Source organism: Strongylocentrotus purpuratus, unplaced genomic scaffold (genome assembly GCF_000002235.5).
Source record: "Strongylocentrotus purpuratus isolate Spur 01 unplaced genomic scaffold, Spur_5.0 spur5_scaffold_7, whole genome shotgun sequence".
Taxonomy (NCBI): Eukaryota; Metazoa; Echinodermata; class Echinoidea; order Camarodonta; family Strongylocentrotidae; genus Strongylocentrotus; species Strongylocentrotus purpuratus.
The window spans coordinates 13,447,073-13,472,361 of record NW_022145613.1 but is presented as its reverse complement, the minus strand read 5'-3'; the positions used below and the strand labels follow the sequence as shown (position 1 = coordinate 13,472,361).

The 25,289-nt window shown below is 37.6% G+C and overlaps 2 protein-coding genes across 2 annotated transcripts in view; one reads left to right on the top strand and one right to left on the bottom strand.

Annotated features, from left to right (window-relative positions):
- The window catches only part of LOC593680 (protein eyes shut homolog), a 45,989-nt gene extending 22,713 nt beyond the window's left edge, over positions 1-23,276 (bottom strand). The window contains exons 1-23 of the mRNA XM_030974138.1: positions 23,155-23,276; positions 20,844-21,573; positions 20,171-20,343; positions 18,089-18,202; positions 17,100-17,254; positions 15,959-16,119; positions 14,933-15,189; positions 13,948-14,511; positions 13,193-13,315; positions 12,147-12,260; positions 11,449-11,676; positions 10,911-11,127; positions 9,209-10,343; positions 8,299-8,398; positions 7,358-7,600; positions 6,762-6,925; positions 5,868-6,019; positions 4,252-4,505; positions 3,712-3,916; positions 2,820-2,965; positions 2,125-2,296; positions 1,188-1,354; positions 403-639 (exon numbers count right to left, since the gene is read on the bottom strand). Of these exons, the coding sequence (XP_030829998.1) occupies positions 403-639; positions 1,188-1,354; positions 2,125-2,296; positions 2,820-2,965; positions 3,712-3,916; positions 4,252-4,505; positions 5,868-6,019; positions 6,762-6,925; positions 7,358-7,600; positions 8,299-8,398; positions 9,209-10,343; positions 10,911-11,127; positions 11,449-11,676; positions 12,147-12,260; positions 13,193-13,315; positions 13,948-14,511; positions 14,933-15,189; positions 15,959-16,119; positions 17,100-17,254; positions 18,089-18,202; positions 20,171-20,343; positions 20,844-21,469 (5,707 nt within the window). The 5' untranslated portion in view covers positions 21,470-21,573; positions 23,155-23,276. The remainder of the gene's footprint in view (positions 1-402; positions 640-1,187; positions 1,355-2,124; positions 2,297-2,819; positions 2,966-3,711; positions 3,917-4,251; positions 4,506-5,867; positions 6,020-6,761; positions 6,926-7,357; positions 7,601-8,298; positions 8,399-9,208; positions 10,344-10,910; positions 11,128-11,448; positions 11,677-12,146; positions 12,261-13,192; positions 13,316-13,947; positions 14,512-14,932; positions 15,190-15,958; positions 16,120-17,099; positions 17,255-18,088; positions 18,203-20,170; positions 20,344-20,843; positions 21,574-23,154) is intronic.
- A 48-nt stretch (positions 23,277-23,324) lies between these two features.
- Positions 23,325-25,289, top strand: part of LOC755844 (MKRN2 opposite strand protein) — a 5,091-nt gene continuing 3,126 nt past the window's right edge. Inside the window, exons 1-3 of the mRNA XM_001192106.4 lie at positions 23,325-23,456; positions 24,194-24,323; positions 24,813-24,938. Of these exons, the coding sequence (XP_001192106.3) occupies positions 24,217-24,323; positions 24,813-24,938 (233 nt within the window). The 5' untranslated portion in view covers positions 23,325-23,456; positions 24,194-24,216. The remainder of the gene's footprint in view (positions 23,457-24,193; positions 24,324-24,812; positions 24,939-25,289) is intronic.

Genomic DNA, 25,289 nt, shown 5'->3' with positions numbered 1-25,289 from the left:
TACAGACCATGTAATATTAAAAACAGGAATATTGTAAACAAATTTGTGTCCATCATAGAACACAGTGTACTAATATGCAAATACAGATTCTCTATAAATATATGAATCTTAGTATACATTCCACATCTGTGGAAGCAATTCATGACAATGATTATCAAGAACAGTTGGTACTCATATCTCGTCTCTGTATGATTCTGCAACTTATACATACATGTAAGTTGTTTAACTGACATCAGATATGTTCAGTTCAACAGATTACAATTCCAAGGTTAAAAACTTAAATGATGCATAGTATTTAAACCTTTTACAGGATGATAACTGCAAAGAGGAAAAAATAAATTATGTACTAAAATCTATACGGTTCAAGAAAGTTGTTAGATTCGATGAAAAATTAATTGCTACCTTCAGCACATGTGCAGATGAAGCCAGCAACCAAATCTGTACAGGTTGCCCCATTTTCACAAGGACCAGAAGTGCACTCATTGATGTCTATCTCACAGTATACTCCAGTGAAACCCGGTGCGCAGAGGCACGTGAATGCTGGTCCTTGGCCGTCCATGCAGGTAGCTCCATTTTGACATTGGGTGACATTGAGTGTGGAGTCCATGCAAACTTCAATGTCCAATTCACAATGAAGACCTGGTCAAAGATGAAAATGAGATACTAACTCAATTTGACGTTGCTGGGTTATGGACAAAGTTACCAAAAGTTTAAGTTCCTACTCCTGTGCACATGTGTAAAATATATCACATGTGGTGATATATCGACAACATTTAATCCTTAAAAGGTGGAGGAGAGTAAAAAGAACGAGTGACAAAAAAACGCAAAAGACAGACAGATATTAGCACTTTATCTTATATTTTCCTGACAATTTTTGCTTGCAACTATGTAAAATATTTAGGTTGTTCTGAATTACAGCATTTGGATTTTAAGTTAGTATGTATACATAAACATATTTAAACGAGTCTGTGCATTTATCCAAAATATCAATATTCTGGTTGATGTTATATCTTCAGGATATACTGAAATGTCAGCAAATGAATTAGGGTTGAATTATTATTATCATCATCACGAAGTACCGTTATTTTCCTCCTCCAACAATGTGTATATCATTATCATGCCAGCTTGGTTATGGGTACATACACGCTTGTACAGAGAATAACATTATTTAGAATGAGAAAGCTCACCTGTGTATCCAAAAACACATGTGCATGTGTATCCATTGACGAGGTTGTTGCACTGGCCGCCATTTATACAAGGGGAGCTTTCACACTCGTTCACATCCTCTGTACAGTTGAATCCTTGATAGCCTGGGTCACAGTTACACCGATAGCCATTCACGTCATCAATGCAGCTGCGTTTATTCAAAGAATTAATCATACATTGAAGTAAACCTTGACGGTTTCTCTTTTTTTTTTTTAGGGGGGGGGGGGGGGGGGGGCAGAAGAGATCATTTTAGCCACCCAATGACCGCAGCAGTAATACACTAATGGAAGGGTATGGCTAAGGCCGCCCTACTCTTTGTAATTTTGAGAGGCATCAAGGCAGAAATGCTCTATGGCCACTGAGTAATGCAATTGGGAAATGGAATTCTTTATTTTCCATGGCTTCAATTATATTCTTTTCTCAAACTCTCTGTCTTGCTCTGATAAAAGGCAACTGATTTTCTAGGTTTTTCCAATTTTCTACAAAAGTATGGCTTATTTCAAAGTTTGAAAATTTACGTGTTTCATGAAAAGTCCCCCCCCCCAAAAAAAATTTGTTTAGGTTATACCAATCACCAACAAATATTGTGTTCTGTATGTTGTTGATTCCATGTCGTAATACATTCAAAATATGAGCTTCAAGTATTGCTTTAATATGTAAAGAGACTTCAAACAAGTTTTAATACACTTTCAAATAACATAAAAGTGACTACTGAACGCACCTGTACACATCCACATAGAACCCAAGTCCCATTCAGGTTTTGTATGTGTGGTTTAAAGCTATTCTTTCATTTCCTGATACATCTTATCCGTTTTCCCACAAAATGTGGCATTAAATTTTTTTAGGTTGTTTTTTATAACTGTGATTGGTAAACTTTAAGATAAACTTTTGTTGAGTTCTACCCCATCTGTACCATACCTGCCATTGTTGCATGGAGGGGGAAGGCAATCATTTATGTTGTCCTGACAGTTGACACCTGTGAACCCAGCCACACAGACGCACTCATACCGATCGAGGTCGTCCACACAGGTAGCACCATTGTGACAGGGGTCTGAAAGGCATTCTTCAATGTCATCTTCACACCGTGTACCTAGAATGATGCGATTAAACATTAAGGATCATCAGTTAGTATATACATCTTGACTGCTTTGAGGGGCCATGGTGAAGATTATTTCCCCAAAGTGATCTAAAAACTGTCCTGGTACAGACCCCTCGGCGTCCCGCCCACTCAGGCGCGCCTCAGGGTAATGGCAGGATCTGAGTGCGTTCCCTTGAGCATATAAAAACAGCCAGGTCTCTCAAAGCATTCGATATCTCTATATTATATATTGTACCATACACTGGGATCCTCGAAAAGTAGATCTCAATAGAATATTAGGGGACATATTCACCAATATTTTTTACCTAACGCTCATGTCTTTCATATCTTTGCATATCTAATGCATCACACTTTTCATGGCAAAAGAATTTTTGAATCACATAAAATTAACACTGGTCATATTGTTTATCAATCAATATGCAGAGTTATTTTCACAAAATCTAACCATTGGTGGCATTCAAAACACAACACAGGATGGAAGTTCTTTTTTGATGAGGCATAACTATAAACCTACCTGTATATCCAGGGACACAGATGCAGTCATAGCTATTGAGTCGATCTAAACAAGTAGCTCCGTTCACACACGGGACTGATTCACACTCATCTATGTTATCCGTGCAGTTGGCTCCATTCCATCCAGCAGTACAGTTACATGAGAATCTAGAAGCAAACAGAGACACAAAAAGGGCGTTTATCTTCAAGGGTTCTTGAAAATGAAAAATACATAACATGGAGACTCCATTTGAAGAAAGAAATCATTGCATCAACAAAGCATTTTTTCAACACAGAACGAAAAGTGAGCACTACTCTTCTTCAATCTACTATAGAATATTGTTTCGGTTAGCAAACAGTTAAACGCACAAGCTTCATGCCACTTAAATATAAGAGCTGAATGCTATAGTGACACTTTGTATATTCTCACCAATTACATGTATTAGCAACAACAACAAAACACGGACATATGAGAAGCTGAAATCAACAAGCATAATGCTTCCTCACCCTAAAAAAGTAGATATCACTTTCGTCGGTGAGCAGTTCACGTATTCAACTCACTGTTCAGATGCACAGTTATTTTGCTGCAGCTGTTCTTTTAGCTTTTTGTTAAGATTTGTTTGATTCTTCTTTTTAAAGCCTATCTGCACTAGTTTGGACAGGAGGGATTAGACCTCCCTCCATGGTCACTGACAGGTGGTTATCTCACCGATTCAGCTCCAATTAACATAAGAAAAAGGGGACCATGGGGGACCAACGGTCACCGCTTAGACATTGTTTGCTTTATAGAGGGCGCGAATAGCTATAAGTAGTGCGATGGGTCTTTAAAACACTGAAAACTTTTTCACAGATACAATGGAGTATACAAGAACTATTGTATGATTGTTATCATTATAAAATAATTGATCCCTTACCCATCGATACCATCCACGCATGTTCCACCATTGGCGCAGACATCCGGCAGACAATCATCGATGTTCTCCTCGCAGTGGATGCCACGAAAACCCAAAGAACAGAAGCATCGGTAACCAGCGACCTGATCAAAGCACGCTGCTCCGTTCAGACATGGCGAGGATGCACATTCGTTGGTGTTCACTTCACAGTTGTACCCCTCAAAGCCTACAGGGGGGGAATCATACATAGGAGCAGAGGTCAAAATTGTGGTGCGGAATAACTTATGTCAAGCAAAGTTTGGAGATGTAAATTCATTGGAACCAAGGCCAAGCCCTAGTTGAATAACATCTGAAATGTCATTGAGTCATTTGAAAAAGAAGTATACATTGTGTCTTATTTGACTTGCATGTACTATACATGATACCAACATATAATAACAATAACCTACTTATGACTGCTGAACAATCAATAAGGAATACAAGAATATCGCATTTATATGCTGTATGCAGACAGCTGTAAGGCAATACCAATATGAAAAGACAGACCCAACATTTTCTTACCATCTATGCAGGTGCACTGATAACTTCCATCCACCCGTGTGATACAGGTCGCATTATTCTGACACTGGTTGAACCCTGGGTCGCATGGGTCAAAGGTCACATTGCAGTACATTCCTGTGAAGAAGGGCTGGCAGTCACACCTGAACCTGTCAGGTCCGTTGAGACAGATGGCGCCGTTCTGACAAGGGTTAGAGTCGCATTCGTCAACGTCTTGATCGCAGGTGGTCCCCATCCAACCAGAAGGACAGATACATCTAGAAAAAGAGAAAATTAACAATCAATTCATATACGTATGATGGGGTGTAGGTCTCCAAATGCTTAAAGGCATCGTTTAACAATGTTAAATCTGAGATGCATGGCCCTACGTGTTATCAGTGTCTGTGATATGGTGTAATATTGAAGCCCTAAAAAATTGCACTTCAAAATGATCATGAAGTGCCTTAAATTGAAAATTTAAAAATCGTTCAGTGACCGGTTTTAACCATACTCATTTTCCCCAATAGACTGTAGTGTTATAAAAACTGTTAGGAAAAGGAAAAATGAAATTTTGATTTCCAATCAAATTTCTTGATAATCTGACAAGTCATGGGATTCCTGATTGACCTAAAGGTTTATAATTATGATTGCAGCATGAGCTAAATCCAGGATTTTGTTTCAGAATCTGAGGAACTGTTACCAAGTCCGACTTTAACAAAAATAAAACTGAGCGAGGTTTTGCTCAGTTTTTATTAAATATATGTACTGAATAGCACTAACCATTAGAAACATTTGTCATATTAAGACTGTTTTACTAACAAGTATTTCTTAAGAGATTGGATAAAGATTTATGAAATTTTCATGATTTCTTTAGCGTAATGTTAGAAATCAACTCTCAGGATAATTAACCTGTCTGGACACAGGATGTGTGAGTATACATGTGCATTGGTAAGCCCAATAAGCAATTCATTGGATTGACTCTATTTATAATGATAACTAGCAAAATAATAAAACATCCAAGCTGCAATAAACATGGAGTACTAACAAAATGGGCCATCAAATTTGTGAGATCCCTGCTTATGATGAAAAATACTGTAATTCATCAGCTGCCAGCTAACAGGCAGTTACTGCCACTGACATTAAAGGGGGTGTAGCATGATGAGACTATGTGTCTTTCCCGTGGCCTGACTCGGGGGCCAATCGGGTATAATACGAGTACGGGCGACGCGACCGTAGTGTTCACTTGCGTGCAACATAAGCGAAACCGAAGCGTGAGGAGAACTTTGGTCTGTTTTGTGAACGCCAGCGCGCTGACCGTTAATCAAGTCTATTCGTTTACGTGCAGTTGTCGAAAAGAAGTCGTACATGGCGTTAACCAGTATTTGCCATGCTACATCCCCTTTTAACAACTCTCACAGCTTTCTTTGGGGCATCCAACAAATTTTCCCTTGTATTAGGATTCCTGGTAGAATTTTTATATTGGATTTCAAGTACAGGGAAATATGCCTCCATCAAATAGAATTCATTTTCATCACAGCACTCATCGAAGGTAGTTGATTTATGTCGTTAGATAAGAAACCTATTCCATAGAAAACAAAACCTTCCAACTTTTCTGAGACTAATGGTCTACACATACTTACTCAAACCTGTTGAAGTGGTCTATGCAGGTAGCCCCATTCACACATGGGTCTGACGAGCACTCGTCTGTCTCAATCTCACAGAAGTTTCCCTCGTAGCCTTCAATGCAGTCACACCTGTAAGCCTGGTTCAAGTCCTCACAAGTAGAATTATTCTGTGTGACGAATCATAGATATTGCTTTGACAGATAAAGTGGAAAGGCATTCACTTTTTTTAAAGCAATATTTTTTTCGTTTTGGGTTTTGTAATTGCTCTTTCTATATCAGTTGTATGGGCAAATTTGACACAGTTCAGGTGTTTACCCAATCAATTTCACCCTCCATCATGTTCAGAACTACCATCCAAAGAAAGTTCACCATCATAAAAGATCTCCCATCTGAACATTCTCAAGGGCTCGGAGACACTCTCAGGTAATTTCCAGGTAGGCTATGAGTTTCGCAGCATTAACGATTTTTTAACCACAATAAATTGGTAATTCTACCAGATTCAATGTAAGCAAATTGTGATGCAGCACACACAGAAACTGCTTAAATTATACATTATGATACAATTACACTAAGTAATTCAGAATTTGTAACATCAGCATTCCGTGAAATGAGGCTTGCCTGATTGAATTTCAAAAAACCAGGATCATTAAGTCAGGCAATTTAACACAAAAAATCCACTTAGCTAATCAAGCTGTGGATATGCTATTTGGATACAAGATAAAATACAAGAAACTGACTACTTTCTAACAGAATTCCCAGTTTTCCACTTATTTTTCGTTTATTTTTCATTAGTGAAATATTTTCATCCCGACTTCCCTGACTTTTCATTGACAGGAACACATTAGGGAGCTCATTTTCCATGTTTTTCACAGATTTTAAGGATAGCTGAGAATCCTATATCAACCATACCTGGCACATATTGTCGACGCAGTCATCGATTGGCAGGCTACAATCCCTGCTGGCCCAACCTGGCTCACAGAGACATGAGAAACCCAGGATACCATCGATACATAGACCATTGCCACTGCAGGAATCGGGAGAACAGTCGTTGATGTTCACTTCACATCTCTGACCTGCAAGATGAAATAATAGCATTTTTGATAAATGAATGAATGAATGAAGGACTGAATGAAAGACTAAATGAAAGAATGAATAAATAAATGAATAAATAAATGAATAAATGAATTAATAAATGAAAGAATGAATGAAAGAATGCATGAATAAATTAATAAATAAATAAATAAATGAATGAAAGAATGAATGAATAAATAAATATATAACTATCTGAATGAATAAAAAAACAAATAAATAAATAAATACATAAATGAAAGAATAAATAATTAAATGGATGAATAAATAAATAAATCAACCAATCAATCAAAAATTTAATCACAAGGGTCCATGTATGCAGGTTATGCTCCCTGAAATCAACTAAGAATCACTTCAAATTTGCAAGTGGCTTTCCTTCTGAAACTCTGAAATCAAATTCAACATATATCACTCACCCATAAATCCAGTATTACATGCACAATAGAAACCGAGTGGGTAGGTCTCAAGGTCGTTGACAAGGTCGGTGCAGTTGGCACTGTTCTCGCAAGGGAAGACCTGACATGGTAGGAGAGAGCAGTCGTCGCCACGGTACGGGATCGGACAGAGACACTGGTAGGAGTTGATACCATCCAAGCACGTCCCTCCCCTCAGACACGGGTTGGATTCACACTCGTCGATGTTGATCTCACATTGTAGACCTGTAGAATTGGAATGAAGGTGGGTTAGATGAAATTCATTAATTTTGCTTTAATGTGTCAAAACTATAATGTTAGAGCTGCAATTAGGTTTGTAAATAAGACCAAAATAAAATAAAATTATATGGTAGATGAAAAGTAATTGATTGACACTGAAAATAGGGTGCCACATAACTACACTCCCATGTTGTTAGAATGCAACTTTACGTACAGTCAGTCTAACAAAAAAGAGACATTCCAACATTATTTAATCGTATCACTATATTCAAAGTTGCAACTTACTTTGCATGGTTTTATAGTTCATTAAAAATCAATACTGTTGGTAAAATAATACTGCTTATAGTGCTGTATGACTGAGGTTATAAATAGTTACAAGATGATGAAGCGGATCCTAATCAAATAATTGGTTGAGAGCGTACACATGACCAGGCATTTATTTTGCCTCACACGTAATTTTGCTAATGACTGGTCATTTGTAAAAAAAACATCATTTTATAAAAGAAATTAAACATCATCTTATAAAATAAATAATACACATCATTTTGTTTGGGCATTAGTAAAATTACCCACACTCGGTACCTTTGACACAATCCAAACACCCTCGGCTATCGCCTCGGGCGTGTCAGACTGTTCCACAGGTACCTTGTGTGTGTAATTCTTACTAATGCCCTCACTGCTGTGTATTATTTGTATATTCTCACCTGTGAATCCTAAGATACAGAAACAAACATAGCCATTGATCTCATCCACACATCGTCCATTATTTTGGCATGGTTCCGAGTCACACTCGTCGATCTCAATCTGCAGTAGAAAAAGATTACAGAAATAGAAGACATTGTACTCTAAACTATTTAATTCATGTATACACAATCTTTCATTAGGAAAATAATATAAACAGAAACTTTATTATGCATATGTTGATCTGTACTACATGGGTTTCACACACAACATACTGCTTTATATTTATAAGCTACAAAAGAGAAACGAGTAAATTTATTACTTTTTATTTCATTTTGAAAATTTCAAATAAAAAATGTAAACCACATCAAATGAATACAGACATATCCCTAACTCATTGGGCAAACTTTTATGCCTAGATCTTAGTGGAGCAACCATGAATAAATATGAAACTCCTTGACAAATCAAACATTCATTTCAATTACATATTATGTATTATGTATAGCTTTTTGTCAAGGGTCTAATTTAGGAATTTGGTTAGTATACAGAATTAACTGCAGAGCATTTGTCACCGGATTACGAGTTGTACAACAACCAAATGCTACTATTTCATTCAGTAGAAATAAACATTAGGGATTGCTACATAAAATTGCTGCATAAATGTTATTGCCAATACAGAATATCAGCTGCTAAAGTTGCAGTACCAGTGGTTATTTCCAGGTGGGTGATCAGAAACATGCTCCTGCAACATGAGCCTTAGACATTATTCATCAAAGATATAGGCTTTGTATTGGGTATTGTGTAGGGTTTAGGGTTAGGATAAGCAGAGCTTAGTCTATGATAGAAGTTCAGAATTCAGTTCAATAGAATTGATCATGGAGCATTTGATGACAGAGCATGTTTCATAGAACCCTCCCTGTGCAATGGTCTTACCTCACAGAATTTCCCTGTAAACCCAGGAAGACACTGGCAAGTTACATCAGCTATCCCATCTGAACAGGTCCCTTGGTTTTGACATGGTTCACTCAGGCACTCATCAACATTGATATCACAGTTAGGCCCTGCCCAACCGTTCAGGCAAAAACAGCGATATCCAGAGAGCAGGTCCACGCAGAGGCTTGTATCAGGATTGCACGGAGAGGACAAGCATTCATCTATTTCCTGCTCACACAGGCGGCCTTCATACCCATGGGAGCATTGGCAGGTGTAGGAGAGGATGCCATCAATGCAAGTAGACCCCCTAGCACACTCATTATTGATGCACTCATCGATGTCAACCTCGCACTGTTCCCCTGTGAAAGCGGGGCTGCAATCACAGGCATATCCAGCTAAGAAATCTATGCAGGTTGCATCGTTTAGGCAGGGGTTGGATGCACATTCATTAATCTCAACTTGACAGAACATCCCTTGCCAGCCCGTGGCACAAACACACTGAAACATCCTATTGGCTGAATTGGCTCCTTCGCCTCCTCCATCTGCAGTTGCAGGGGTGGTCAAGTCAATATCCATGCAGGTTCCTCCATTCAAGCATGGATCCTGATCACAAGTCAGTATGGTCACATTACACAACACCCCTGTATAACCTGGCAGGCAAGAACACAAATAGCCATCTACTCCATCAATGCAAGCACTTCCAAACTGGCAAAGATTTCCGATGCAATCGTCTACATTCTCCTCACAAAAACGTCCCTCGAAACCTGCAGGACACTGACAGCGAAAATCAGCTATCAAGTCAATGCATGTGCCACCATTGGCACATGTGACATTCCCGACTCTGCAATCGTCGGTGTTCACTTCGCAGTTTAGCCCTTCAAACCCAAGTGGGCATTCACAGCTGTAGGCATAGGAATCTGATTCCTCCTGGCATGTTCCATTGTTTTGGCAGGGGTTGGAAGTGCATGGCGGGAGGAGGTTACAGGAAGGGTCAAAAGGTCGGGAGTCAGCAGGACAGAGGCAGGTGTAGCCATTGACGTCATCCAGGCATGTCCCAATGTTGCAAGGGTTTGACAGACATTCATCGATGTTGACGTCGCACAGCGATCCGGTGAAGCCTGGTGCACAGATACAGCTGTGACACAGAAATAGATTGATAAACTATTAATTGTCAATTACTCCAGTATCTAAGATTGCGATTTACAAAAGTAAAGTCAAAATGAAATTTAGCCGTACAATCTTAACTACTTATGAGGCTACCCTTAGTTTCAAAACATGTTGTGCATTATCATGATAAGTTTCATGGGCAGAAATATATCACAAACAAAATAACACTGACATAAAAAGAATGGCAAAAAAACAAGAAAAAAAAAGCAGATTAAAGGTAAAATGTGAAGAGCATAATAGGATTTTTGTTGAGTTAAGGTTGGCAGCTCTGCTTCAGTATGAAATAAGTGTAGAGGTGAAATAAGTGTCAACCATATGAATGCATGAAGTGAAAAAAGAATTGTGTTCTTATTTGATAAATTGATAACACTTTAATGACATGTTGGAATAAAAAGGATTTCTTCATTAGATTGTGCCCTTTGCAAAAATATATGTGAGTTCACTCACTGTTTATTTCATCTAGGCAAGTGGGTCTATTTTGAAAAGGGTTGGGGTCACACAGCAGTTTAGCTCAATTTCCTTTATAAGTACTCACCTGTAGCCATTTGTCCCATCTATACATGTGGCATTGTTCTCACATGCATGAACTTCACATTCATCTATGTTGACCTTGCACAGTTGACCCCTGAACCCTGACCTACATACGCAGGTGAAGTTATTGACCTCGTTGATGCATATCTCTGTTGTGTTTGCCATGCAGGGGTTTGAAGAGCATTCATCAACATCCTGTGAACAGTTTTTACCTTCATATCCTGACAAAGAAAACAAAAGGACAGAAAGTTGAGATGCAAGTATTGAATAAGGTTGTATATGAATCTTGGTTGGTTTCAAATAAATAAAATTGTGTGTTATATTTGTTCAAGTTATCTCAACTGCATATTTTTCTTATTCTTATGCTGTTAAGTGTTGTCTTCATTTTTTGTTTAACCTTAAAAAGGAAAGGTTAGTTTGGTGCACGATCAGCCCAGGATCAAGGACTAAGCATTTTGTATAATGTAAAGGCTCAGTTTCTAAACACATTTCAACATTTAAAAAAAAAAGAAAAAAAAAAAAGATGAGAATATTAACCTTACCTGAAGCGCAAATGCAGGTAAAATCATCCACCCCATCCTCACACGAGCCTTCATTAAGGCAAGGATCCTCAGTGCAGTCATCGATGTTGATCTCACAGTTAGAGCCCTCGTAGCCTGGGCTGCACAGACATGTGTAGTTATTGAACAGATCCACACAAGAGCTGTTGTGTAAACAGGGCTCACTGAAGCATTCGTCAATCTCAAATTGGCAATGGTCACCAACGTAGCCTTCAAGTCATCAAATACAAAAAAAAGAAAAGAAAAAATATGATACAACAGAGGATTACAAAATTTACACCACTAAAAAGAAGACATCAGTCAACATTATATAAATGAATTATTTTCCCATAGTTCAATTGAATGAAATGGATTCCAAAGCTGAAATAAAAGGAGCATATAGTTCCAACTTCCAAGGGAATATATATATGATGATATCATCAGTGATAAGGGGAAAAACAAACCTACAGTAGACCTGTATTTCCCATGATAGCCTTTTACCGTTAAAGAAAAGTAAAGCTCTTACATAATGTACTGGTATTCAATAAACCCCCTCCCCCCACCTCCCAAAAAAGAAAAACAAAGAAATTCAATCATTTATCTGTCTTTACATTTTTGTTGTCCCATTGCAATACATCCATACAGCTATACTGGAATTTCAAAATTTTTGAATAAAAAAACAAATAAAATATAATATTTACCAGGTAGACAGTAGCACTGATATGAGTTAATCTCATCTAAGCAGAAAGCATCGTTCAGACATGGGTTTGATTCACACTCGTCTATCTCAATCTCACAGCTCTGTCCACGGTAACCTATTAGAAAAATTATATAATACAGGCATAAATTAACATGTGAGGTACACAGGTAATCAAAAATTGCTCCTGCGAATTTTGCTCCAAACTTTATTTCATCAAATGTATAGGTTCACGCAGGGCTTGACACTAACAGGCGCCTGGTACACATGGGTGCCCAAACTCTTAATCTGGACCCCAAGAATTTCAAAAGTTTTACATAGAGCTAATGTAAACAGGCTGTAAAAACTCAAATATGGACCTCTTCCTAAAAAAAAAATTGTGGAGCCCTGGTTTAAGATTAGGGTCGTAATTGGGTTTCAAGTTAGGTCTAGGATTAGGGTTTAGGTATGGTGTTGGGTCCATGGAAGAATTTAGGAATACGGTTTGTGAAGCATATTGACCATGGCAGAATTGTCCAAGGACAATGTCTTGTGCACGTATATAAGGCATCAATAGTGAATATCAAACAAAGACTGCATAAAAGCAAGCACCACATGTTGTCTGTTTTTCAATAAATATAACAACTGTAAACTCTTCATCTTGAATCATCATATGCCTGAAACCTAGTAATGAAAGCATTTCCAACATATCGATGTACACAAAAATATTTGGTTATAGTTAATATCACAAAGAACATTTCTTGCAGACCCAAAATGTTAGCATTTTGCATTCATTCACATGTAATTTAGAATATTTGAAATCCTGCTGTAATCATCAGGCAAATTCATATGTGAAGTGACTTCTAAACTACCACACACATAAAAGAACATACAGTACTTTACAGCTCCTTTAGGTACACGTTTAAATGACAAGAAGCTAACAAGCATCTACGGGATCTGCTAGAAGCAAGAAAGGCATCTTAATTGATACAAGTAAATACCCTTGTAGATCTTTGCAGATAATAACATAGTACATTACACTATGAAAAATCAACAAAGATAAATTAATACCGAGTGCACAGATGCAGCTGTAGTTGTGACCCTCTTCTGTCTCAGAGCAGTTAAGGGCGCCATTTTGGCAGACATTCAAGCTGCAAAGATCCAAATCCACATCACAATGAGTTCCATTGAATCCTGCATCAACAAAACAGAGAAAAGGAGAACAACAAAAAAGCAGTGTGAGTGGTCTGGACAGTATCAATGAATATGAGCAATCAAAATAAGGGAAGAGTGTAAAAAGAGTGTTTGGAAAATCTAAGATGTTGTTCCTTAGTTATTTAGTATATTTGACAATACTCCTCATTATGTTATGTTCCCATGATTTTATCAAAGTAATAGGCTTCACAGTTTTCTTGACTTTCTAATGGGACTTATGCGAAGATTAAAATAGGCTTAGCGGCCGGTACATGTAGGCCTATACGTTGTATATATTATTCATTGCAACTCTGAAACATCTGACTCCCATTGAAATAACTACATGAATCTCTGAATTATGTTGATAACATCATAATTTTTACATCAAAAGTTTCAGAGCTATCTGACACCTTACAAAAATTACCTTTTAAAAAAAAAGTCGCATAGACACTAAAGAATAATTTTGGTAACTAAAAATCTTACAGAAAATTCAAAGATTTTTCTTTAAAATTTGAGATCTATCAACTTTGTTTGGGAGTCATGAATACCAGTAAATGTAAATGAGTTATTACAATATTGGTAACTTTTTCTATAGCTATCAATCATACATAGATTATACATTTCTTTCTTACCAATGCCACAATTACAGACATAAGAATCATCTCCATCCAAACAGGTACCTCCATTCAGGCATGGGGAGGATTCACACTCATTGATATTGAGGGAACAATTTGGTGAAGTAAATCCTGCAGGACAAATGCATTGATAGCCATCGATTCCATCCACACAAACACCCCCGTTGGCACATGGACTACTCCCACACTCGTCTGTATTTATCTCACAATCCTGTCCCTCGAATCCCGGTGCGCAGAGACACCTGTAAGAAGTGGTATCATCCATGCAGGTAGAGTTGTTTGAGCAATTGTGATTGGCACAGTAATCTATGTCCACTTCGCACCACAGGCCAGTGTAACCGACTGGACACTGGCATGTAAATCTATTGGGTTCTTCCATGCAGGTCGCATCATTAGTGCAATTGTGTGTGTCACAGAACGGGATGTAACTTTCACAGTTTTGACCAGTGTACCGGACTGGGCAAAGGCATGCATAGGACGAGCTGTCAATTATTTGGCAGGTTCCATTATTTTGGCAGGGGAAGAAGGAGCAGTTGTGGAGGGGAATCTCACAATTGATGCCTGATGAAGGAAAAGAGAATGAAATCAAACAATATTTAACCACACAAAGTTTGGTAGAATTTACAATCACTTTCATGTTCAAATCAGCATTTTTTTTTCTTCATTCAAACTGGTTCATTTAATCAACATTTTGAAATTAGTGTGTCTGAATAGATTGTTACCTTATATCCTACGGTGTTCACTATCTGTTACACCATGTATTAATTTACTTTGATTGCAAGCCCTCAAATTAATCACAAACTTACAACTCGTATCACTTCAGTACAGAGGTGAAATTGATATGAAGTTACACACAACTTGAATCAAGAACAACTCTTTATAAGACAGGCCTGTCACCCAGTTTTTCTTCTTCTAATATATATGCTTTCATTGAGCTTAGAAAATAAAGTGTACATGTATTTGTTTTAAAAGCCTGACTCACCGCCAAAGAGTTCCTCATCGCATGTACACCTGTACTCATCAATCAAGTCTATACATCTCCCCTGATTCATGCAAGGATTTGATGCGCACTCGTTGATCTCTTCACTACAAGTCATGCCAGTATATCCAGGGGGACACACGCAGGAGAAGAAGTCAATCAGATCGATACACTCTGCAGCATTCTGGCAAGGCTGTGAGGCACATTCGTCTATGTTCGTCTCACAGAGCTGACCACTATATCCTTGGCTGCATTCACACCTACATGTATGTATTGGGAACAACATATAAAATAATAAAATAACAAAAAGTGAGAGCTTACAAATGGACTCTGTCACAAACTCTTGCATCAGCCATGGAAATGTAGCACCTTTGCTTAAAGGTCTATTCGACAGTCTGCCAAAATTTAAGGATCTATTTTTGCTGTAATTTTCTAATTCTTTGAGTTGATTATTACTGGCTAATTCTGGTTCTGACTGTCTCTGTATTAAAGTTCTCTATTAAAATCAAAAGCAAAATACAGACATGTTAATAATCCTTTTACATATCAAACCTTGATATGACAGGATGAATTTCTTGTACATCATGTATGTCTTAAATAAAGCCAGTGTGTTGTCAGTTTCCATGTGCAAATGGGCATAATTCGCTGAAACCAGACTTGATGGAAATACCATTGATGGGTGTACACATCTGCACACAGCTGACCCGTAGACCAATCAAGAAATACCTCCTCCACTCTCGGAGAGTCTTTAGGCGATGCAAATGTCAGATAGTGACTTTAACATAGGGGGAAAGGACACAGCATTTATACATAAAGCCTGTTGGTCATTAAACTGAAGGCTGATCCTGGTGATTGACAACCCCTGTTAAGGGTAAACACCCGAAAGATGTCAAATTCCCCATGAGAGCCCACTTCTATCTGTTTCTAAAGTCACTGCACATCACAAATGTCATAAATGTCTTTACACCTACATGTTTGGTTCGATCAAGATACATGTACATGCAATATCATTAGACTTGAAAAATGTACCTGAAACTGTTTATTTCATCTAGGCAAGGAGCTCCATTTTGACAAGGATTTGGGTCACACTCGTCAATATTTGTGGAACAGTTCCGATCTGTGAATCCTGGTCTGCAGGTGCATGAGTAACCTCCGAGAAAACTGCTACAATTCGCCCCATTTTGGCATGGCTGGTAAGAATAAGAATCATAAAAAGAATGCAAGAAAACATTGTGGTTCATTACAATGGCAACAGTAAGGACACTGCAAAATGAATGAATTACCTTTGTTCAAACATTTTTTTAAATTAAATTCATAATGAACTATTTTTAAAGGAAAGGGTTTCACATAATATTTAAAAGAAGTTGATAAGGTTTTGGCTGGTCATAAAGAAAAATTATTGATATATTGCATTTTGCAAGAAAGAAAATGATAACTTAGCATGAGCTTTTCTCCCCAAAACTTTCAGCAACTCTCCAAGGAAAATGCTTCCCATGTGTGTCATTCTTAAGGACAGATCATCATCTTAGAGTCATCCTCTCAGCGATTTCCTTGAGCAAAGCATCAAAGTTTGCATAATTCAAGTTTGGTGAAATTATCGATCAGAGCGTGATTTTTTTTTGTTAAGCAGCAAAACTTGTTTCCCACCTGGAACTTGATACCAGAGACGAGGAAAGCGTTGTTATCTGTGGAATTCACAATGATACCTTTAACTTCCTGTGAAGTTCTTTTGGAATTGTTGGGGGTTATACACATTACATATCACACCCATTGGTAAAAGAAATGAAATGTACGCTTGGTGATTGATACCACCAATTATCAGGTTTTTAAAAAAACGGTATCAAAATACCCATGGGAATTGGATAGAAAGTGCCTTTAAAACCCATCTGCACTAGTTTGGCCTGGAGGGATTAGAGCTCCCTGCATGGTCACTGACAGGTGGTTATCTCATCAAATCAGCTCTCAATTAACATGAGAAAAAGAGGACCATGGGGGACCAACAGTCACCGCTTAGGCATTGCTTGCTATATAGAGAGCGCAAGTAGCTATAAGTAGTGCAGTGGGGCTTTAATGGAAATAGACCCTTCATTGACACTTTCTTAACAAGAATGTCAAGCATTCAAAATGAATCAAATATAGCCTCCTCCCAACTAATATTCAGCCTGCATACCTGGTCCAAGCAGTAGTCTCTCTCCTCCTCACATGTGACCCCAACATAGTCAGGTGGACAGAGGCAACTGAACGAACCAATCTCATCAACGCATGTTGCATTATGTTGGCATGGATTGGATGCACACTCCTGAATTTCTTCCTCACAAAACAGACCTGAAAAAAAAGAAAATAAGGGCTTGTTCACATACCTCACGGTTACCATGGAGATTTTTTTGTGTACAGAATGAATGGCAAGTGGGTATGAAAGAGGCAGCTGTGTGCAACAAAGTTCCTACGTGTACTTAGAGTAATATGAATACAAACGTGAAGTGCAGCACGCTAAAAGGAACACACTAAAAAAAAACATCTGCAGTAAATCACAGTGGTTTACCACCCTCTATGTGAACAAGGTTTAAGAGGACAGTAAAATTTTCCAGATTGAAACTGAGTGAGTGTATCTAGATGGGTTACTTTTTGTCTATTTGATTTGTTTTGTTTTGTTGTGTAGTTGCTTTTTTTTACTTTGGTTTATTTAGGCTGTTATTAATTTTTTTTTTCCTTTTGTTTGTGAAAAGGAAGATAAATCAAAATCATTACACAGGACTCACCAAATTAATAACAGATTACATGGAAGAATACAAGCTCCCTGCCTGTTCCACCTATCTACTTCCAGCACTGCTAAAGTGCTATACATGTCTACAAAGACACACTTCATCACAAGCAACATAACCCAGCAGCTGGGAGCCTCATTCTTTACATATTGACTTGGTAAGCAACCTCAAAACAACTGCAGCAAAAAAGATATAGTGCACTCCATATTTAATCTCATACATAGATAACAGAGTACGCTCCTTTGATATAGGCGTCTATTTTTCCCTTCTATTTAAAATAAATTGTTTTCATTTTGCTGCACAAGGAGGATTTTTTCTTTTCTTTCTTTTCTTCTTTTGTGGTGCCAGTTTAGCCTTACCTGGATGCCAATTACATTAATAACCATGGCTAGCTTACCGACAAATCCATTGTTACAATCACATCTGAGTGCTTCTTGAGATACTGTAACACATGTCCCATCACCACAGATTTCAGGATTGCAACTTCCAAGAATATCTGAGCAGTTGAGACCTATAATATGATATGAAAAAAATAAATAAATGAAGGAATGAATAAATAAATAAACCAGATTCTCTTTCCTTTGCTAATAGTGATTGAAAACGATCCCTACTCTAATAAACCAGCAATAACTAAAAATTGTTGCATTGGCTGAAAAATTATGTAGGGACATAATTATACACAAATTGACATGAAATATAATATTTTTAAATTCAACTTCTGAAATGTTAATATAGGAATAATCATCGGAATACTTTCAGGAGGCAGGGTGCTACAAGAATTTTTTTCACCACTTGCCCTGTCGGGCAAGTGGGTTTTCAATTTACTTGCCCAAACAATATTTCCACTTGCCCAAAACTTTAAAGCGAAAAAGGACTCGAGGTTAAAGCATTTATTATCTCGTAATGATAAGTTAGTGTTTTAGATAGCAAATTAATGCACATACATGTACAGTGTAACTGTACTGAATAATAACCTAATATGTCAAAGAAAATGGTCAACAAAGGATGGTTGAAGGTTTAAAAAACGCATTTTATTGATTCTCCATAAATAATCAGATTCACATGAATCTCGGTAAGGTAGAATGGTTCAAGCAGGTTTAAGTTTTTAATATTCAGTCATGTAAAAAAGCATAATGACCCTGTTGTAAAAAATATGATACAAACATGTCATTAATGGTAGCCACATGTACCATGGTGCAACATCACATGTGTGTCTGTGCAAGCCGCTGTCATTTGGAAACGTAGGCTAATTTTCAGCTGTTAATAATTTGGGTCAACTCTTCCATCAAGAAACGTCATGTAAATAATGGGTAATCAACTATTTTAAATAAAGTACGGACATTTTTATTTCATCATTCACTGCTATAAATATCATGCCAAAATTTGTAAATTCTTACTAAATAATAATATTGAAGATATTTTACGATAAATCTCGGATAAGTATGCGAAAACTAGACTAAACAACGTCGCTAAAACCATGAAAACAAAACAACAACGGCTGATATTCTGGGGGTCTCGATACTATTATCAAAATGACTCGCTCGGTCGGATCTTGAGACCGCAGTAATAAATTGAAAACGAGACAAAAACATTCATCTGATTTATATGAGCAGCGAGTTTTAAATAATATGTTCACAATCATTAACAGTCATTATGAATAAATATCAAACATTTGACTTTTTGTACTTACTAGAAAATCCCTGTTGTTTATTCCATTCCGATTCGCACGTGTTCATTTCCCTAGAATAATGACGTCATATTTGGCGTGATTCAACCAATCGGCAATCAGAGAATAGCAAAGGCCTGTCGGTGCGGCCTGCAGAGCTAGAGAGAGAGAGCGCGAATAAGCTCGCAGCTGGTACGATCGCGCTAGCTGTCTCTAGCTAGCTCACGGCCGGCCGTGCGTGGAGGCGGAGCGGCATTCATGGCTTGAAGTGTCACTGTTGCATGCGCGCTGAGCTAGCTGAGCTGGCTAGCTGTCTGTGAAGTTTTTTCGAAATCGGAACGATCGCTTTTTTGCTTCTGGATTTTGACGACGGGTAAGAAGTTGACGGGTGAATGGTAGAGTTCTTGGACACTAGGAAATTACTGTAAAAGTATCACTTGCCCGAATCGGGCAAGTGATAATTTGATTTACTTGCCCGACGGCTCAATTTGGTTGCCCCGGGACGTCGGGCAAGCGGGTTTGTCGCGCCCTGGGAGGCAAATGTTATTCTTATATTAAATACAAAGCATCAGTTACAAATTCATTAGTCACATTATTCATTACGTTTATGTTGATTATTCATCTCATACTGTTTTCGCAAAAGCTTTTTTCCCATTTTTTGTTCCTTTTTTTTCCCCAGACAGTTTCAACTTCATGAAACCTTCCATAAACACCTCACTATCAAAATACAGGCAAACTATATAATGTAAATATATACATTTCTTTTATAAGCGGCATAAAAAATACAAATTAATTAGTTCTTCATACACTCACCAGTGAAACCTGTGCTACAATTACACCTGTAATTTCTAAGGATATCTCCCTCATCCTCATCAATACAACTAGCTCCATTCTGACAAGGGTCTCCATTGCAACCATCGAATTCCTCGCAGTACTGCCCAATATAGGATGGTTCACATTGGCACGTGTATGCTTCAGATGCAGGACTGTAGAGAGAAAGGAAATAGATGTAGAATGGCTTCAAAAGTATTATGACTGCAGACAGTAAAGAATAAAAGCAGTATGAAAGAAAATATAAATTTGGCATTGAAATGGTTGAAATTTATATTTTTACATCATTAAACACGAAAACAAACTAAATATTCTTAGAGTCAGAAAGCCATTAACCCTCATCAACCAAATACATGTACTTAAATAACCATTTTTGTTTTGATCAGCGCTGTGGTTACAGCGACATGTCAGGGGGAGGGCCAGGGGGACGTGCCTCCCAACCCCCTAGTTAAATGCTGAAAAAGTAGAGGGAAAAAAACAAGGGAGGGGAGAGGAAAAGGATTGTGAAAATGTGACAGGAATCCCTAGCTTCTCCCTATTCACTGAGCACTGCCTTTAATCATAATGCATGCACATTTCATCTACCGAATAAGATCAGTAACCCCTGCTCCCCCCCCCCCCACATGCATGTGAACGTGTTTTTTTTTTTTTTTACCTGAGAGGCACTGTAACACATTCTCCATGTCCAGTACAAAAGGGTTCTGGTTGGTCGATTGTACAGTCATGTGACTTGACGGAAACCACGACACGGAGCCCAAGCTCACAACTCAGGAAGACATCACCGGTGGGGAGCTGAGCGAAGAAGTTGCTTCCTTCTTGCAGGAATGCCTTGTCTACTTCAAAAGGAACAGTCGATGCATTAGAGACAAGCCACTGAGAAGACGGGTGATTATCACTTGGGCAAGCTTCAAATTCATTCTCACTAACATTGACGGGTATGGCACTCTGGGATGATATAGACGGAGGCAGGATCACCAGTCTATCGTTGTCCTGGATCTCGACTGGACACAGCTGATGGTCAATCGGTCCACTGACCCCTGTTCCAGATGAACCATAGCAATTTTCGTAAGAGTTGCACACATTTTCCACTGACCAGGAGATGTTGACAATATTTGCATTTGTGTGCCACGTCACAAGACTACTCCTTTGGCAATACTGTGCTGTACTCACAGGCACAAGCAGTATCAAGAAGATCATGACATTCTGCAGCCGTTTGCTGAATTGCTGAGAAACTTGTAATCTTGATTTGTTGTCTAACATTCTGAAGTCTATTGGAGCCATGGTTTAGATGGAGCCTTGCCACATTCATGACTCAGTATTTCAGCTATTTTTAAGAGTTAACATTAAATGTTTCAGCCATTTGTCTCCAAATCAGTGTTGATGTTCTGTAGTGTAAAGTCAAAAGTTGTTTGTGAAGAAAAAGTGTAAAGGGTAAAGAAACAAGACTGCATTGTTATAACAAGGAAAAAAAAATGATACAGAGATACATGTTAGGAAGTAACTTGTTTAATAAACCTTTGTAGCTGTGAATAATTTCAAAAATAATGATGATGTTTAAAGACTGTCTGTACTAGTCTGGCAAGGACAGATTAGACTACCCAGGGTGCTCACTGACAGGTGGCTATCTCATCAACTCAGCTTTCAATTAACATAAGAAAAAGAAGATCGCGGGGGACCAATGGTCCCTGATTAGGCTTGTTTTCTATATTGAGGGAGCAAGTAGCTACAAGTAGTACAGTGGGGCTTTAAATGTACATTTTCTTTAAACATACTTTTTTTTTTTTAATTATAGAAATAAGTCCAAGTTTCATTGTAGAAACAATAAAGACTATTTTGATCAGGGAAAATTTAGACAGTAAAAGCAAAAGCATTAAAATATTTTGAACTTTAAAAAAAAATGAGATCATTCTACATGTAATTCAAAGTGGGTAAATACTATTACTATTAGTTTGCACTCAAAACCCTCTAGATCCATTACGTATTAGTATTGCACACAAGTTTCTTTTTGTAATACTAAGAAAGATGTCTTTAAAAGGATGTCATCAATTTATTTATGAGTACACCACTGACAGAAATGTTTAGAGTCTGAGACGATGGGTAAATCATGCTATTAATTATTATCCAAAATCATGTTCCAGCTTACAAACAGTACAACACTGACAGAAATGTTTAGAGTCTGAGAAGATGGGTAAATCATGCTATTATCATCCAAAATCATGTTCCAGCTTACATGTACATTGTACAATGTAGACAATACTTTGCCAAATTATTTTGAGATTTACAATGAGAAAGTAAGTTTAGCAACAAAAAGATAACCTGGAAATTCAAGTGCATTAATGACTGCAAATTCACAAAGATTTGATGATCATTCATGATGATAAAGACATTTGCTTTATAAAGCCCCACTGCACTACATATGTGCCCTCTATACATTCACGCCTAAGCGCCTTAAAGCGGTACCCGTTGATCCCCAATTGAGACCTGATAGTGCAGAGGGGCTTTATTAAATCAAATGACTGTGACTAATTAGTTAGTGGGATCAAGACATTGAAGACTTCAAGTCTAAACTAAGTTCTAGTCTATTACTACTAATCTAGATCTTTTCTAGATCCGTATGATGGAGATTAGTAAGTTACTGAGTTAAGGCATGCAATCCCTGGCAATATACATGTAGATATTTTATTCATGAACATTAGATAGATTGCCGATAATGCTCAAACTGACACAGTGCAGACAAGTGGTATCATGGAGGTCAGTGTCGCCACGAGTTGGGGGAGAGGTTCTGACCATTTCCTGCTGGAGCGAGTTCTGCGATGATTGTCATGAATCGCCGCTCAGCTCAGCTGAGCTGCCTGAATTTTATGCATAGGAAATTATGTCAGACGTTTCTCGGTCTACCATAACATATATTTCGAACTCACAGTACAGAATATCATACCACACAATTACTTTAAACTGTAATTTACCTTTAAATCAGCCTCAAAATTCAATCGGTTGGCCGTTGGCACAGACGCTACCGCGAGGTTATGTTAATGAGTAATGGGTCAAAGGTTACGCAAACTCTGTGAGAAAAGTGGATTACGTGACCCCGCCCCAATGTAAACAAAACATATCCCACCCAGCTGATCTGAATGACTGCCATTACTATATATGCTGCTAGCTGCTAGTTGTAGGCCTACAGCTAGTGCAGTGTTTGTGGACGATTGGATGTGTCTGTTTTGATTGTGGTCTGGAGTATAAGCCTGTAGATTATCCATTGCACATGAAGGTGAGACTCGAATAGGATATATCAAATATATTAACATCTTTTCGATTGCAGGCAGTAATTAATCAACCTAATTACCTTGTGAATATAATAATCATATCCACTGACGTATACCGGTATGTACGCCAACATTAAAAATTGCTTAGAAGTTAGACCTGATAACTAGAGTTAGACGAATGAGTCTTTCACAATTACAAACAAAATATATTCTGATATAATCATATTAATTGCTATATTATAGACCAAAATTGCCACATGTTTATAAGCAACAACATAATTACGTTCTAAAGTAATAGTCTGTTTTTTAACGATAGTTAAAAAATATGTCTTTATTTATTATTATTTTGGTGTGTTTATGTTTTCAATAGATCTTATACATATAAAACATGAAAAGCTTTGGTCTCTGATTTTAGACGTTTTCTTCGCTGAGACTATATGTCTGGCTCCACCAGGGGCGGATCGGGGGCACGGGGCATCCGGGCTCCCGCCCCTGGCAAAAAACCCACAATTAATCACAATTTTACCTTCTTTATTTTTTGCTCAAGGGGGGGGGGGGGGGAGGGGGGTGAATTACAAAAAAGTGCTCATTTATATACAGATTTGAAATATTTATGTTCAGTTCGGTTCAGTTTATTTTATTTTTGCACGGCACCAACTTCAGCCAAAGGCTGTTCTTCTGTTGGTCCGTGCACGTTGATTTTACAGAAGTGAGGGATTTTTATTTTTTCATTTTTATGCAGTACGTAACAAAGAGGAAGAAAGGATGTCATCATCTTACACCAATCCACCAATCATCTCCTTCCAGCATTGTGATCCATTGAATCACATACTCTGCTTTAACAAGGTTTTACAGGTCTGCCCAATTTGCAGGTAATTAAAAATATATATTGGTGGTGGTATTGTTATTTTTTTCTAAGGTATATTTTGTGATTAAAACAAAACCATCATTCTTCCCACCTCCCTTCCCTGTCCATGCCTTTCTCATTCTAAATTTCTCTGTTCTGCTTCAATTCTATTAATCTTTCTTCCCTCCTCTTTCTCCTTTGTTGCTCTCCCTCATTTGCTCCTCTCTTTCTGCTTTATTCCTGTTTAATATCTCTCCTCTCATGATCTTTTTTTTTTACACCTCCGGCTCCCTCCCCCATTCTTGAACCTTAAACTTCAAATTTGAAAGCAACTACCGGTACTGAAAATTATATTTTGAAAAAATTATTCCACATATTGATGAAGTTCAGTCACTGCATAATTATATCACTAAATGTCAATCACTAAATGTTTCCCACACTTTAATCAAATTTGTTATCAAGATCTTCTGGAAATCAAACTCCTGTCATTTATCTTTGTTAAATATTTTTGCAGATTGCGTCTTGATGATGGGACGGCTGAATTTCCTTTGCCTCCTGTCAGACTGCCCTCGGTGTTGGTAAATGCTGTAACCAAACCATACTGTCTTGTTATCAAGCCAACCCATGGTTCATTTCTACAGTAAGCCTACCATTTCTTTTTTTTAATTCAGATTATTACCATAATGTTCTTCATTTAGAGAGGATACCATTGCCATTTGTTTTAATATACCCTTGCCGTGGTGCCAATTATACACTAAAAAGAATTTACAAAAGTGAAATGTTATAAATATATATGATGTCTGTAGGGGGAAAAAATAGGCAAATTTTCATTGACATTTTGAATTATACATGCAGTACTTGATTTGAAGTAGAAATATTATCTATAATCAAACACATAAACAAACTAATATACAAACAAACACAAATAGGTGAATATGCAAGAAGTAGGATTTGCAAAATAGTTTTTGAAACAAGTTTCTACTGTATTAAC